The sequence below is a fragment of the Trichosurus vulpecula genome, chromosome 3 (assembly GCF_011100635.1).
Source record: "Trichosurus vulpecula isolate mTriVul1 chromosome 3, mTriVul1.pri, whole genome shotgun sequence".
Taxonomy (NCBI): Eukaryota; Metazoa; Chordata; class Mammalia; order Diprotodontia; family Phalangeridae; genus Trichosurus; species Trichosurus vulpecula.
In genome coordinates this window covers 167,733,032-167,746,751 of record NC_050575.1, presented here as the reverse complement: position 1 = coordinate 167,746,751, position 13,720 = coordinate 167,733,032, and the positions used below count along the sequence as shown (strand labels likewise).

At 42.7% G+C, this 13,720-nt stretch overlaps 1 protein-coding gene across 1 annotated transcript in view; it reads right to left on the bottom strand.

Moving 5' to 3' along the window:
• Window positions 1–3,830: 3,830 nt before the first annotated feature.
• The window catches only part of ADAMTS13 (ADAM metallopeptidase with thrombospondin type 1 motif 13), a 52,345-nt gene continuing 42,455 nt past the window's right edge, over window positions 3,831–13,720 (bottom strand). Inside the window, exons 26-32 of the mRNA XM_036752712.1 lie at window positions 13,008–13,187; window positions 11,713–11,917; window positions 10,689–11,013; window positions 8,658–8,804; window positions 8,001–8,177; window positions 6,077–6,261; window positions 3,831–4,627 (exon numbers count right to left, since the gene is read on the bottom strand). Coding sequence (XP_036608607.1) covers window positions 4,475–4,627; window positions 6,077–6,261; window positions 8,001–8,177; window positions 8,658–8,804; window positions 10,689–11,013; window positions 11,713–11,917; window positions 13,008–13,187 — 1,372 coding nt within the window. The 3' untranslated portion in view covers window positions 3,831–4,474. The remainder of the gene's footprint in view (window positions 4,628–6,076; window positions 6,262–8,000; window positions 8,178–8,657; window positions 8,805–10,688; window positions 11,014–11,712; window positions 11,918–13,007; window positions 13,188–13,720) is intronic.

Sequence of the window (13,720 nt, the reverse complement as noted above, 5' to 3'; positions counted from 1 at the left end):
CAAGGCGCGCTGAATTGTGGGGGATGTGGCTCAGGGGTTGTGGGACCGCCCGCATCATTAGCATATTGGGGTGGTGTCTTGGGGAGGGGGGGTGGGGCGGTGCTGCTACACAGGTGCGAGCAGCTGCGGGATACGCCCACCTAATTAACGTGGGGAGGAGCTTGTAGGGGGCGGGGTCGGTACTGCCGAGGTGCGTGAAGGGAGAGGCTGGTGCTTTGCTTTGAACTCGCAGTTTAGACGCAGACTTTTGGAGCTGCAAAGGGGACTTAGGCGTTACCGAAATTTAAGAGATGGAAAAAACCAATACTAAAATGTCCTCCTAAGATGACTGCAGGTTAGTGATGGAAGGAGCAGGGCCATGTGGTTGGAACCCTGGCTCTGACTTTAAACATAATCCGTCTCTTACCTTTTCCGCAAAATGCGGTGCCCCAGGATAACCTGAAATCTTATCACCGGGAAGAATGGATTCAGGTTTTAAAACTGTAATACTGGAAAAATCAGGAGACCCCTGAGAAACCCCTAGCTACTGACAAGCACCCCCAGAAAGAATGGACTCAGATCTCTTCGGCATTTAGCCGATATCCCTGGGGCCCTGTGACTCCTCCAGGGAATGTCAATAGATAGGACCATCCCACTGAAGGATAACCTGGCAGACCCTTTCTGTCTAGTAGATATCCCTGGGGCTCCGTGACTCCACCAAGGAAAGTCAATAAGATTATCCCACTTAACAGAATCTTTTAATCAGTCAGGATCTTTTGTTCCTGTTACCCCTACCCTGTGACCTGGCCTGTAGGTTCCAGGAGATAATTAACCACTGTACCCCATATGTCCTATATAAGCCACACCTTCACCCTGACACGGAGCCATTTGATCTGGGTAGCATAATCCTAATGGCCCCCCGGCTAATAAACTCTCCATCTAAAACTTATACTCTGTGGCGTGTCTCACTGCTTCTGGTGCAACAAAACTACATCTCAACTCGCCTTCAATTACCCCTCCCCTCTGATTGGAGGGCTAAGCATTAAACTCCTACCAAATCCTTCCTTTATAGAAGGTTCACAGAGATCTATTAACTCCATTTTCCACCAGCAGCTCTACTTGGTTTTAGTTATTTCGGCGTGTCTGACTCTTTGTGACCCCTTGGATCATAGCACACCAGGTCCACTATCACTGTCCAGGTCCTGTTGTCTGTCCAAGCTCATGCTCAGTGCTTCCATAACACTATCCATCTCATCCTCTGCCTTCTCTTCTCCTTTTGCCTTTCATCTTTCCCAGCATCAGAGAATTCCAATGAGTCCCATCTTCTCACTACGTGGTCAAAGTCTTAAAGCTTCAGCTTCAGTATTTATTCTTCCAATGAATAATCTGAATTAATTTCTTTAAGTATTAAGTGATTTGATCTCCTTGATATCCAAAGGCCTCTCAAAAGTCTTCTCCATCACTACAATTCAAAAGCATTGATTCTTCAGTGCTCAGCTTTCCTTAATAATCCAACTCTCAGAGCCATACATCACTACTGGAAAAACCATAGTTCTGAATACAGGGACGTTTGTTGGCAAAGTGATGTCTCTGCTTTTTAGTATGCTCTCCAGATTTGCCATAGCTTTCCTTCCAAGGAACAAGTGTCTTTTAATTTCATGGCTGCAGTAGCCCTCTGCAGTGATCATTCAGCCCAAAGGGCTGATGGGATCAGATGCTATGATTTGTTTTTTTAAGTTAAACTTCAAGCAAACTTTTATACTCTATGGTTCCACCCTCATCAGGAGGCTTCTTAATTGTTCTTCACTTTCTCCATATCTGAGAATGTTGATATTTCTCCTAGCAACCTTAATTCCAGCTTTTGATTCAGCCAGCCTGGCATTTCTCATGATGTACTCTGTATATAAGTTAAATAAGGTGAAAAAAATACAGCCTTTTCTTACTCCTTTCCCAATCTTAATCAGTTGTTCCGTGTTTGGTTCTAACTTACTTCTTGACCCACATATTATGTTCAAGTTTCCTGAGATTGCTGTAATTTTTTTTATTCCTCTTTCCTGTCATAAAAATTAGCTCTGTAAATCACTCCTTTGTCACTAATTACTGAGGAATTAGGTGACCTGATCTAATGGTAACCTGTTGACCATTACTATTAAATCATTATTTATTTACTCAGAAACTTTGTACCTCAGCATTATCTTCAACAGATAATTAATTTTAGTACATTGCTCATTTAAGAAAACCTTATCTCCCCTTGCTGTTCTCTGGAATGCTGCATTCAGTTGGGTATATCTTTCCCTTTCTCCTTTCCCTTCACTTTTCTTCTTTCCTCAAGTATCCTTTTCCTAGCTAAAGCCTCATCAGAGAGCGATTTTCCTTTCTTACTCTTCTTTTTCTTTGGGATGTTTTTGTTGCTATTTCCTGCACAACATGTCGAACCTCTGTCCATAATTCTTCAAGAACACTATCTGCTTGATATAATCCCTTAAATATTAAATCATTACTTTTACTTCATATTAATAAGGGATGTTATTTAGGTCATACCTTTACAGTCTGATGGTTTCCCCTCCCTTATTCAATTTGAGTCTAAATTTTGCAATAAGAAGCTCATGATCTGATCCACACTCAGCTCCAGATCTTGTTTTAACTGACTATACAAAACTTTCCCACCTTTGATGGCAAAGTATATATATAATCAATATGATTTTGATATTGACCATCTGGTCATGTTTATGTGTAGAGTCATCTTTTGGGTTGTTGAGAAAGAGTGTTTGCTATGATCAGGGGGTTATCTTGACAAAACTCTATTTGTCTGCTTCCTTTTGTACTCCAAGGCCAAACTTGTCTGTTATTCCAATTATGTTTTGATTTCCTACTTTAGCATTCCAATACCCTTTGATGAATGTGACATCTTTTTTTTTTGGTATTATTTCTAGAACATATTGTAGGTCTTCATAGAATTGAGCAACTTTGGCCTCTTTGCTATCAGTGGTTGGAACACAGACTTGTATTACTGTGATGTTGAATGGTTTGCCTTGGATTTGCATAGATATCATTGTCATTTTTGAGATTATATCCCAATACTGCTTCTCTCACCCTTTTATCAATTATGAGGGCTACTCTGTTTCTTCTAAGGAATCCTTGCCTAAAGTAGAATATGTAATGGTCACCTGAATGATTTCACCCATTCTCATCCATTTAAGTTCACTGACACCCAAGATATCAAAGTTTAAACTTTCCATCTCCTGTTTGACCACTTCTGGCTTACCTTGATTCATAGCTCTTAATATTCCAGGTTCTTATGCAATATTGATCTTTGCAATACTGGACTTTCCTTTTATATCACTAGACATATTCACAGCTGAGCTTCCTTTAGGCTCTGACCCAGCCACTTCATACTTTGCGGAGCTATGTGTAGTTGAGCTATGCAAGCCCTTCCACCATAACAAAGCAGTGATCCAGGAGGGGGCTTGATTTTTACTCTAGGGAATATCATGCCTCTCCACCCTTCACCCCCACAGCCTTGCACTCCCTGGCCTCTTGGTACCCCCAGCTACTTTTCAGCTTCTTTTTGTATGCTGTCTTCCTTCATTATATTATAAACTCCTGCAAGGCAGGAACTGTCTCTTTTTCTTATTTGTATCCCCAACACTAATTGTACTACCTGCTTAACAGAACTGTTATGAGAAAAGCACTTAGTAAACTAAGTAATGCACCCATATGACTTGTTATTAACAGTTCTTTCAGCTCCTTAGACTCTGCTCTTCTCCATAAAGAGAAAATACTTTAGTGTAGCCCTTTTGGGGAGTTAGTTTAAATAGGACTAAATGAACGGCCCCAAACTGAAGCTATTTCATATATTTATTGATATAGGTGGTGTTGGGTGGTGCCTTGTATCTGCGCAAAGTCTCTCCTTGATTACTCAGATATCTCCCTGACTCATCCCCTTCTGGACACTGTGAGGAAGGGCCCAAAAGACAACCCTAGAATGTCAGAGACTTCAGAGTCCAATTCCCTCATTTTACAGATTGGAAATCTGAAGCCCAGAGAGACCCAAGGTTACACAATGAGTGGTAGAACCAGGTCCACTTCCCTCAGGAAAAGTGAGCCCCATCTCCTCAAGGGCTTCAAAAATTGGAGAGCTTCCACCCCTAAACCATGACTCCGGGCATTTCAGGGCTTCCCCTCTAGGCATGCAATATGGGTGGAGAAGGAGATATGGGTGATGCCACATAGTGGCAAAGATAGAAATAAATTTAGAAGTTGAGCAGCTTCTTCTGTCCCACAATCTCAAAAGCCCTCCTTATATTTAATTCTTTAATCACCTTTTGGGGGATGGATCATTATCCCTAAAAGGCAGATGACTGAGCTGAGGCTTAGACATGGGATAAGATTGGCAGAGAAGTCAATAGCAAAATTAAGAATATGCTCTCAGAGGCCTAAGGGGGTTGGCCTGTCCCACCCTAGGCTACTTCCAGATGAAGATTTTCCCTTCACTCTATTTAAGGATCCAGTATTGACCCCGAAAACTGATGTGGTCCTCTTGGAAGCTCTCACTGAACTCAATTTCAGCTTGGCTCCCCACTGACTCCCAGTAGAATAACTGCTGTCCATGGAATGTTACCATCTTCATGTTGTGCATGTCACGGATCTAGAAGGAAAAAGAGTATGAGGGTATCAGCCCGCATGGAAGCAGCTTTCAGACAAGATCTCCTTATTCTGTGTCCCATTTTAAAAGACTGATGTTACTGAGCTGCTTTGGGGCTCACAGAAAACTCAAACCAGTTACTGTAGAAATTCAAGGGTTTTTGTTTCGTTTTGTTTGCTTTTTCTCATGTTTAAATTTCTCTTGTTTCTCAGTTTTAGAAGACAGACTATATAGTACAGTGCTAGGGCAGCTAGGTGGCAGAGCAGATAGAGCACCCAGACTGGAGTCAGAAAGACCTGAGTTCAAATCTGGCCTCAGTCACTAGCTATGTGACTCTGGGCAAGTCACTTTAACCGTGTTTGCCTCAGTTTCCTAATCTGTAAAATGAGCTAGAGAAGAAAATGGCAAACCACTCCAGTGTGTTTCCCAAGAAAACCCCAAATGGGGTCACAAAGAGTCGGACATGACTGAAGAGCTAAACAAGCGCAACAACACAGTTAGGAGCCAGCATCAAAACCAGGAATACCTCAGCTAAGTCCTGCCGCAGACACACTGGCTACAAGACCCTGGGAAAGTCAATTAACTCTTTAGTGCCCTAGGCAATCTCTAAGACTACAAGTTGCAGAGAAGCTGTCAGCCTGGGGGAGGACATTTCCTCACCTAGGAGTTCCCTATAACAGTGAAATCACAAGTTCAGTCCCTAGTCCTTTAAATGGTAACCTGGAAACACCAGGATCCTAAACCAGAAAGAGACGTCTCTGGTCCTAAGAGCGGCATTGCCAAATGCAAACAAATCACTTCTTGATTAAGAACCACATGCAAGGTTTATCATACATTACATTACAAAAAATTTCACAGTATCATGGCATGGGTCAGATGATGTCCTTCTGAATATCCACATCTGTCTCATAATAATGGAAATCAAAAGTGTGTATCCACTAACAACAAGGTTAAACTAGGGTTCAAATGTATTTAAATTATGCTGTAAATTGATTCTAATAAAATTGAGGAAAGCCTTTTCTATTTAAATCCTATCTGAAATTCCTTTCTTTCACTGATGTTCCATTGACTAGAATCAGTGCCCAGCAGTATTGTGCACACAGTAGGTACTTTTAATAAAATGTCTGTTGAATGAATGAAGTGTGTTCAGAGAATTTTAATACTATAAGTGGCCTCAGAGATCATCTTCTCTAACCCTCTCATTTTGCAGTAAAAGAAAGTGAAATTACTATGGAATCAGAGAACCAAGGGGAAACCTTACTGAAGGGGTGGGAGCTATTTCATTTTTGTCTTTGTATCCTCAGTGCCTGACACAGTAGGCACTTAACAAATGCTTGCTGACTGACTGATCCAGTTCAGCTTCCTGTCTCTATATGTCTTGACATAACAGTACCTAAAATACTGAGGAGGATCAGAATCCACCTAGCCCTACCCTTTTCTTGGTGGCCTCACCAAAATGTAGCTGTCAGAAGTCTGATTAGCTTCTGTCCCCAGATCAATGGTCAGGGCATGGATGGCTATCCGGGTTCCTGGAGCCACATTGATGAAGACTCGACATCCTCCTTGGCTTCTCATATTGTGGTCCCGTGGAGGACTCACTATTTCTCCTTTAGGACCAAAGAGTTGCTTATCACATTCTGGGGAAGAGAAATTTGTGAGAAGGTAAACCAATTATAGACAAATACATGCCTTGAAATATGAAAAACATAATAGAACACAATAGAGAGAGCTACACTGGCCTGCAAAATGGTGAAGGGATTCTATGTGACTTATTCTGTCCCAACCTAACTTCTAGAGCCAATCTTAAGAGGAAGGGGGCCAAAATGTTTGAGGGAAAAGTCCATTAGTGGGCCTCCTATATCCTTTCTGTGGGTAACAGCCATTTCACCCTTGAATCTCACGTATCAATTTTTTTTGCTCCTCTTTCACACATTTATCATATAATGTTGTGTACTATAGTTGTTTATATGTGTATCATAGAGGCAGTTTAGCATAGTAGATAAAAAGTTGGCATCAAAAAGAGGTTTGTTAACATCCCATCTCTGAAACATACTGTCTGTGTGACTTGGACAAGTCACAATTCTTACTGATCTGCATTGGTAGAGGAGGCTTCTTCACTGAGAAAACCGTTACACAATGAAATCACAAATCTCGCCCAAAATACATAGAAATGCTTCATCTCCCCTCTCTGCCTTAATGCTCTCTTGTCTCTAGGTTTTCAGGACACTACTCTTTCCTAGTTTTCCTCCTACCTACCTGACTGCTTCTTCTCTGTCTGCTTTGCTGGATCCTTATCCAGACTACATCCTCTAAACATAAATATCCCTCAGTGTCGGCCCTCTTCTCCTCTCCCACTATACTACTTCCCTTGGTGATCTCACCAGCCCCCATGGATTTAATTACCTCTTTCTACCTTTTCTTCCCTATCCTCTCTGCTGACCTTCAATTTCACATCTCCAGCTGTCTTTCAGACATCTCAAACTGGGTGTCCAGTAGACATCTCAAACTCAATATATACAAAACAAAACTCATTATCTTTCCACCTAAACCTCCCTTGCTCCTAACTTCCCTATCAATATAGAGGGCATCACCATCCTCTCAGTCCCTCAGACACAGCCTGGATTCCTCACTATCATACAACCCCTACCTCATATCCAATTTATTGCCAAGGCCTATTGATTTCACTTTTGCAGCATCTCTCAAATACTCCCCTTTCTCTCCTCTGACACTACCACCTCTCTAGGGCAGGTCCTCATCTCCTCTTGCCTTAATAGCCTCCTGATGGGTCAGCCCGCCTCACCTCTGTCATCATTCCAACCCATCCTCCATCCAGCCACCAAAGTGATTTTCCTAAAGTACAGGTCTGACCACGTCAAAACCCCTTCCCCCTACTCAATAAACTCCCTTGTCTCTTCCAGCATCAAATACAAAAACCTCTGCTATTCAAAGCCCTTTATAATCTAACCACCTCCTACCTTCTCAGCCTTCTCACACCTTACACTCCAATCCCCTCACACTCTTTGATCCAGTGATGTTGGCCTCCTGGTTGTTCCATGAATAAAGCACTCCACCTCTCAGTTCCAGGCATTTTCTCTGGATGTCCGCCATGCCTGGAACATTCTCCCTCCTCAACACCACCTACTGACTTTCCTGGCTTCCTTTAAGTCCTAGCTAAAAATTTCATCTGAGTTATTAATATTTTCTCCATCACTTTCTTAAGTCTAGACAATCCATAAAACAATAAATCAAGCCCTAATTTGTAGTATTTGCCAATTTCTGACACATTGAAATTTTAACAGCTGGCTCTCAAGACTCTGAAGAGCTGGCTCCAAAATGCCCCCGCTTATCCCCCCCTTTTCCCCACCTACCCTGATACCTTTGTGATAATTTTCTGTGGCTACTTGGCTCCAGTACTGTAGCACCACCCCATTTCCTGGGAATACCAGGCGCTGTCTCACCACCAGAGCGTTGGTTTTAGAGATGAATGTCACACCTGTCAGATTCTTACAGGTTCTCCTCCAGGTGAGCCGTCCCCAAAACAGCAACATCTCCCCTAAAATAAGGCAGTGAAGTGTGGTTCAGACATTAACTAGTCCTCAGTTTAAGACCTGATTGAGGGCTCGTAAGAGACCACACAGGTTCCAGCTTCAGCTTCTGGGAGACCCCTCAAGACCACAAGCACTTCAGTAATATTTTACAATATAGTAGCACCGCTCTGTTCTCCTTTCTGTCTGAGGATGGGGAAAGAGCAGAGACCTTGAAAAGGGCTTCTTTGTCATCAAGACCAGTTCTGTCATTGCAGCATTCAGTGAACAGAGTGGGAAATAGCAGATCTGACAGAAAAGTCTCCTTTAAGAGGTCCCTCAGCCAGAATGTCCTGAGCACCCCAAGCTAGAGCTTAAATCATTAAACAATTACAGACTCAAGGACCCTAAATTCGTGTAGGGGTGTCCATATGCACCCATAAGGAAGAACATGAAAGGAAGTTCTAGAGAGAGGGCATAAGACAAGCTAAATGGCCACCCAAACAAACCAACACTGCAGTTGAGGGAGCTCTCCAGGACTTGGAAGGCCACCACCTCCCCCAGAGGTCGACCGATGGCCACTGCACACTTGGCCACCTGCGTGCCAGTCATGTTGATGGTCCCCATAGGCCCAAGGTATTGCTTTCCACAGGTACCTAAAGAGGGAGCAGAAACCCACAATGATCACATATGCAGCTGAGGGATAGAGAGAGGCAAATGGTATTTGACTGTACTCAGAGCACTGAGGACCAGCGTTGATGTATTCCCCAGTACTCCTGAAAGTTATTTTTATTGATTTTATAGGTATCGTAATAAAATGCTTTTTAATAGATATTCATTAATAACATTAATTTCAAACCTCCTTCTAGGCTTTATCCTTTCCTGGTTTAGGTGTTAGGACTACATTTGTCTCATAACAGGAATCTACTCCTAAAATCATAAAAGAATGCTTTGTTTCTCCGTTTTTGAGAATAATTTGTGTATTTGTGCTAATTGTTCTTCAAAGTTTGGTAGAATTCTTCTGTGAATCTATAAGGACCAGCAGTTTTTTCCTTTGGTAAGTTACTTTACAGCTACTTCCAATTCCTTTCCTGAGATCAGATTATTCAAGATCTCTATTTGTCTTCTGTTAGTTTATGTTATTTTATATTTTTGGAAGGTATTCCTCTATTTCTCTTGTGTTCTCGATTTTGGTAGCATATATAACTGCATAGTGTATTCTGATAATTTTTTTTAATTCTTTCTGGTTTTGTTGTGGTTTTACTTTGTTCAGTTGCTATTTTATTGATTTGATTTTTCTGCCCTCCTCTTTTTAATCAGGTTGGCTAAAGGTTTATCACTGTTAGTCTTTTCAAAGAACCAGCTTTTAGTTTTATTTATCATTTCAATAGTATTTTTGGTTTCCAGTTTAATGTTCCCTTAATTTTTACTATCTCCTCTTTTGTGCTTGTTTTGAATTTGCTTATTTGTTGGCTTTCTAATTTTTTAAACTGCATATTCACTTTACTAATCCTCCCCTTTTCTATTTTGCTAATTCATGTTTTTAGGTACATAATTTCTTAGCTGTATCCCCCAAATTTTGGTATATTATTTCATCATTATCATTATCTTCCACATAATTATTCATTGTTTCAATGATTTGTCTTTTGACCCACTCATTATTTAGGATTCCATTAAGTCTTCATTTGGATTGGCAGTATGAAGGAGGAAGGAAGGAAAGGAGGGAGCAAGGGAGGGAGCAAGGAAGACATTCATTGAACACCCATTTCCTGCCAGGCATTGTTAAGGGTCTTACAGATATAATCTTGTTGGATCATTACAACAACTCTGCAACTATTACTATCTCCTTTTACAGTGAGGAAACTAAGGCAGAAATTAAGTGACTTGCCCAGGGTCACATAGTCAGCAAGTATCTGAGGATGGATTTGAATTTAGATCTTCTTGACTCTAAGGCCCAGTCTCTGTGTACTGTGCCACCTAGCTGATTCTTTAAGGTCAATCAGCGTCACAACTTAAAGATCTATCCATAGATTAGGATCCGCAGTATCATAGATCTAGAGCTGGGAAGGACCTTAGAAGTCATCTAGTCCAAGGTCTTCATTTTAAAGATGAGGAAACAGAGGTCCAGACAGATTCAGTGATTTGTCCAGGTTCACAGCAGAACTGGAATTCCCTCTCAAGTCCTATGACCGCAAGTCCAGCTCTTTCCCATGTCCCACACTGTGGTATAACCACACTTCTGAATTCCCCAGCAAAGTATAATTAGAGGCATGTTTTGGGTTGGGAAGGTAGCTGCTACTGCCCCATTCCCCTAACATTCCCCTCTCCCCTTTCTCTCATCTTCCCCTAGTTAACTCTTGGTTCTAAGAGAACCAGTTGAGAAAATAAGTGGCTTTCAAGCTTTCTCCTTAGCCACAGAGGAAACAGAGTCTGCCCTAAGTTTTTTCTGACTCCCTTGTGAAACCCATCATTCATCTGAATTGTGGTTCCAGATGAGATTCCATCTGATCAAAAAAGAAATAAAACCTAGCTAGACTTGCCAGTGTTCTCTTCCTGCTTCAGGGGTTCCTTGGGTTGAATAGATGAAGAAAGTAGGTGGTTGGGGACCGCCAGGGCTCTGTACTGGGGACTCTCAAAGGTAGGAGCAGGAGCTGCTGTTGTTTGGCTTATAGAAGTAGTGGCTTCCTCCTGTGCCTTCAGTTTGGGGATCACCTGCTTCTCACAGGGCCCAGCTGAGCAGCCCCTCACAGTCACAGGCTTGGGAATGTGCTGACAGAAAATGGCAGGTACTGGAATATGGATCTGCTGGGGTCTGACACAGAAATCATGGCGGCGTTGGATTCCATTCCCACATGAGGCAGAACACTGTAGAGGAAAGGGTGGCTAAGTTGTGATATTTGGCAAATAGATGTCTAAACGGTAAAACTCAAACACTTACCTTACAGGGAAAGGGTCAGAGTATCAGGATCTGCCTTTGCACATATCTCTTTTTCCCCTAAGGCCTTTCCAGTGGCCCACTTATACCTCCAGACACTCAAGTGGTTAAGCCCTGGGGCTGGCTTCTGCCCCAACCTCAGAAGTTTCACGGCTAAATAGAAGATTGCTTCAGAATCGAGGACCCCTTGGTGCTGACCGCTAGAATGCTTTCTCATGTCTGTTCTGCCTACCCCTTCGCTTCCTATGGGTCACAAATTCCCCACCAGCTGCCCTACCTTTTAACTGGTTTGTGGCACCTCCTGATTCTCCTCCATCTGCCTGCCTTCACACATGCTTGCCCTGACTTTGGATTTATATCTCTGAATACCACTTCTGGCCCGCCAACTAGCCTACTTGACTGCAGCAGACCCTCCCTTCTCTCAATTCCAGCCTATCAACTGAGTCTCAAGGTGCCAATGCTGCTGCCCCAAGTTCCAACACAGATACAGGTTTACAAAATAGGTTTAATTTTTCTTCACACTTTTTCAGAAGAGAATCATAACAAATATTTAAAGGCCCCTGGATGGGAAAACACAAATACCCTTTTCTCTTCCCAGGGTGTACTCCAAAGCTGGCGAAAGTGAATACCTCCATCCAGTCACTGAAACGCCATTGATAGGTACATTCGGCTACAATGCAAGGGATGCTAGCTGGGGGCCTCTCCAGGGGGTCACAGGCTTCCTTTTCCACCTCTGTCTCTTCTCCATGATCCAGCTGCACACAGATCATTGAGCGCATGGCTGTGCCCAGACCACAGCTAGCTGAGCAGGAGCTGGTTGACACTACTTTCCACCTATATCAAAAAGAAAACATCATTGAGACAGAGGCAGAGGACTTAGCTATCCTGTTGTTCACAAGGATGCGCTCAGAATCATAGATTCTGGGAGTTGGAAGAAACCACAGCTATCACCCTTGGCCAAATAGAAATGTAATTTTACCACATGCCCAACAACACAGTCATGCAGTCCCTACTTGAAGACCTTCACTGATGGGGATCTCACGCCTTTATAGAAAAGTCAGTTCCACCTTTGGGCAGTGATGCTAACTCAATTGCTGCTGCAAAGCCCCACCCAGCCTACCCCCCCCCTTTAAAAAAATACTAATGTATTTTTAAAAGATGCTATATAGCTGGGAACTCTGGAACACCATCACCTAAAAGGATTCACAATTTACAGGTAACCCCAAGGACAACACAAAGATACACTGGGGTTATAAATTGTCTGTAATAGTTCCAAAACTAACTTATACATAAGAAATGGCATAAAAGACATTGTCAGAGACATGTATTCCTGGAAAAGGAAGCGGGCTGACTGCAGAGCAAGAGCGACAAGTAGTAGATGGACCTGCTAGGTCTATCTTTTACTATCCACTAAATAGTAAAAGGGCCAGAGGAAGCTGTCATGTGCATCATGGCAGCCTTGAACAGAGGATTTACCAAAAAACACAAGTAATACACAGAATGAGAGGGTAGAGATGGGTGGTGACCTACCCTAGTGGATGGAATACCCGGGCCAATGACATCAGGGATCCATTTATGCAGAAATATAGTTATTAGAAAGTTTTTTCCTTATCCTAAGCCAAAATCTGCCTCCACCTCTTGTTCCCAGTTCTACTCTCCAATGTCCAAGAAGAATGAGTTGAATCCTTCCCCACTTCCACAATAAAATGCTCAAAGATAGCTATCGGGTCCCACCAAGTTTTCCCCCCTCTAGGCTAATCAGCTTGACTTTCTCTGATCAGTACTCGTAAGTGATTTCCAGTCCCCTCACTATCCCAGTCCCCTCACTATTCCAGTCACTCTCTTCAGGATGTATCCCAGCTTGTCAATGTCTGTCCTGAAAAGTAGCATTGTTCTAACTCTTCTCCCTGCAGGGGTTGCTGACCTGGGTGGGCAAGGGTCTAGGTTGCAGGGTTCCTGTTCCTCTGGGCGAGGGAGCTCCTGGCACTGGGTGTCAGGAACAATCTCCTCCTCATTCTCCCCAAAAGCCCTGGCACAATAGAGGATCCTCCGGACGACCCCTCCTCCACAGCTTACACTGCAGGATGCCAGCTTGTGCTGCCACCTGGTGGAAGTGAAGTGGGCAAAAAAATCCATCTTCAATCTTAACAGAATTTCCTAACTCTCCACGTTGAAACAGAATTCCCTCCAAATATCAGGAAATCCAATTCCTTCCCCACAATGAAAAGGATTAAAAAAAAGAGAGACAGAGAAAGAGAGAGAGAGAGAATATATAAAGCTCTTTGCAAACCTTAATGCACTCTATAAATGGAATCCAATTTCATTATCAAGCAAAACTTCTTAACCTAATCCCTCTGACTCATGAACTATGGTCACCGAGCCCCTCCCATTTTATAAAGAGGAAACTAAATTGCTAACAAAGGACCATTTTATCTAAGGATAAAAGAGGATATCTATCTGGACATCCATCAAAAGGGGCCCTCCCACTCCAGTAAGACTATACCCAGTAATTATTGCTCATCGAGAGAAAAAAATCTTACTTCAGATACTATCTCTTAAGTACACTGGGGGTCACCAGACTAGCCAATGGGAAGTGATTGTCATACTGGGGAGGTTCCCTTAGTTCTGTCAGGAAGC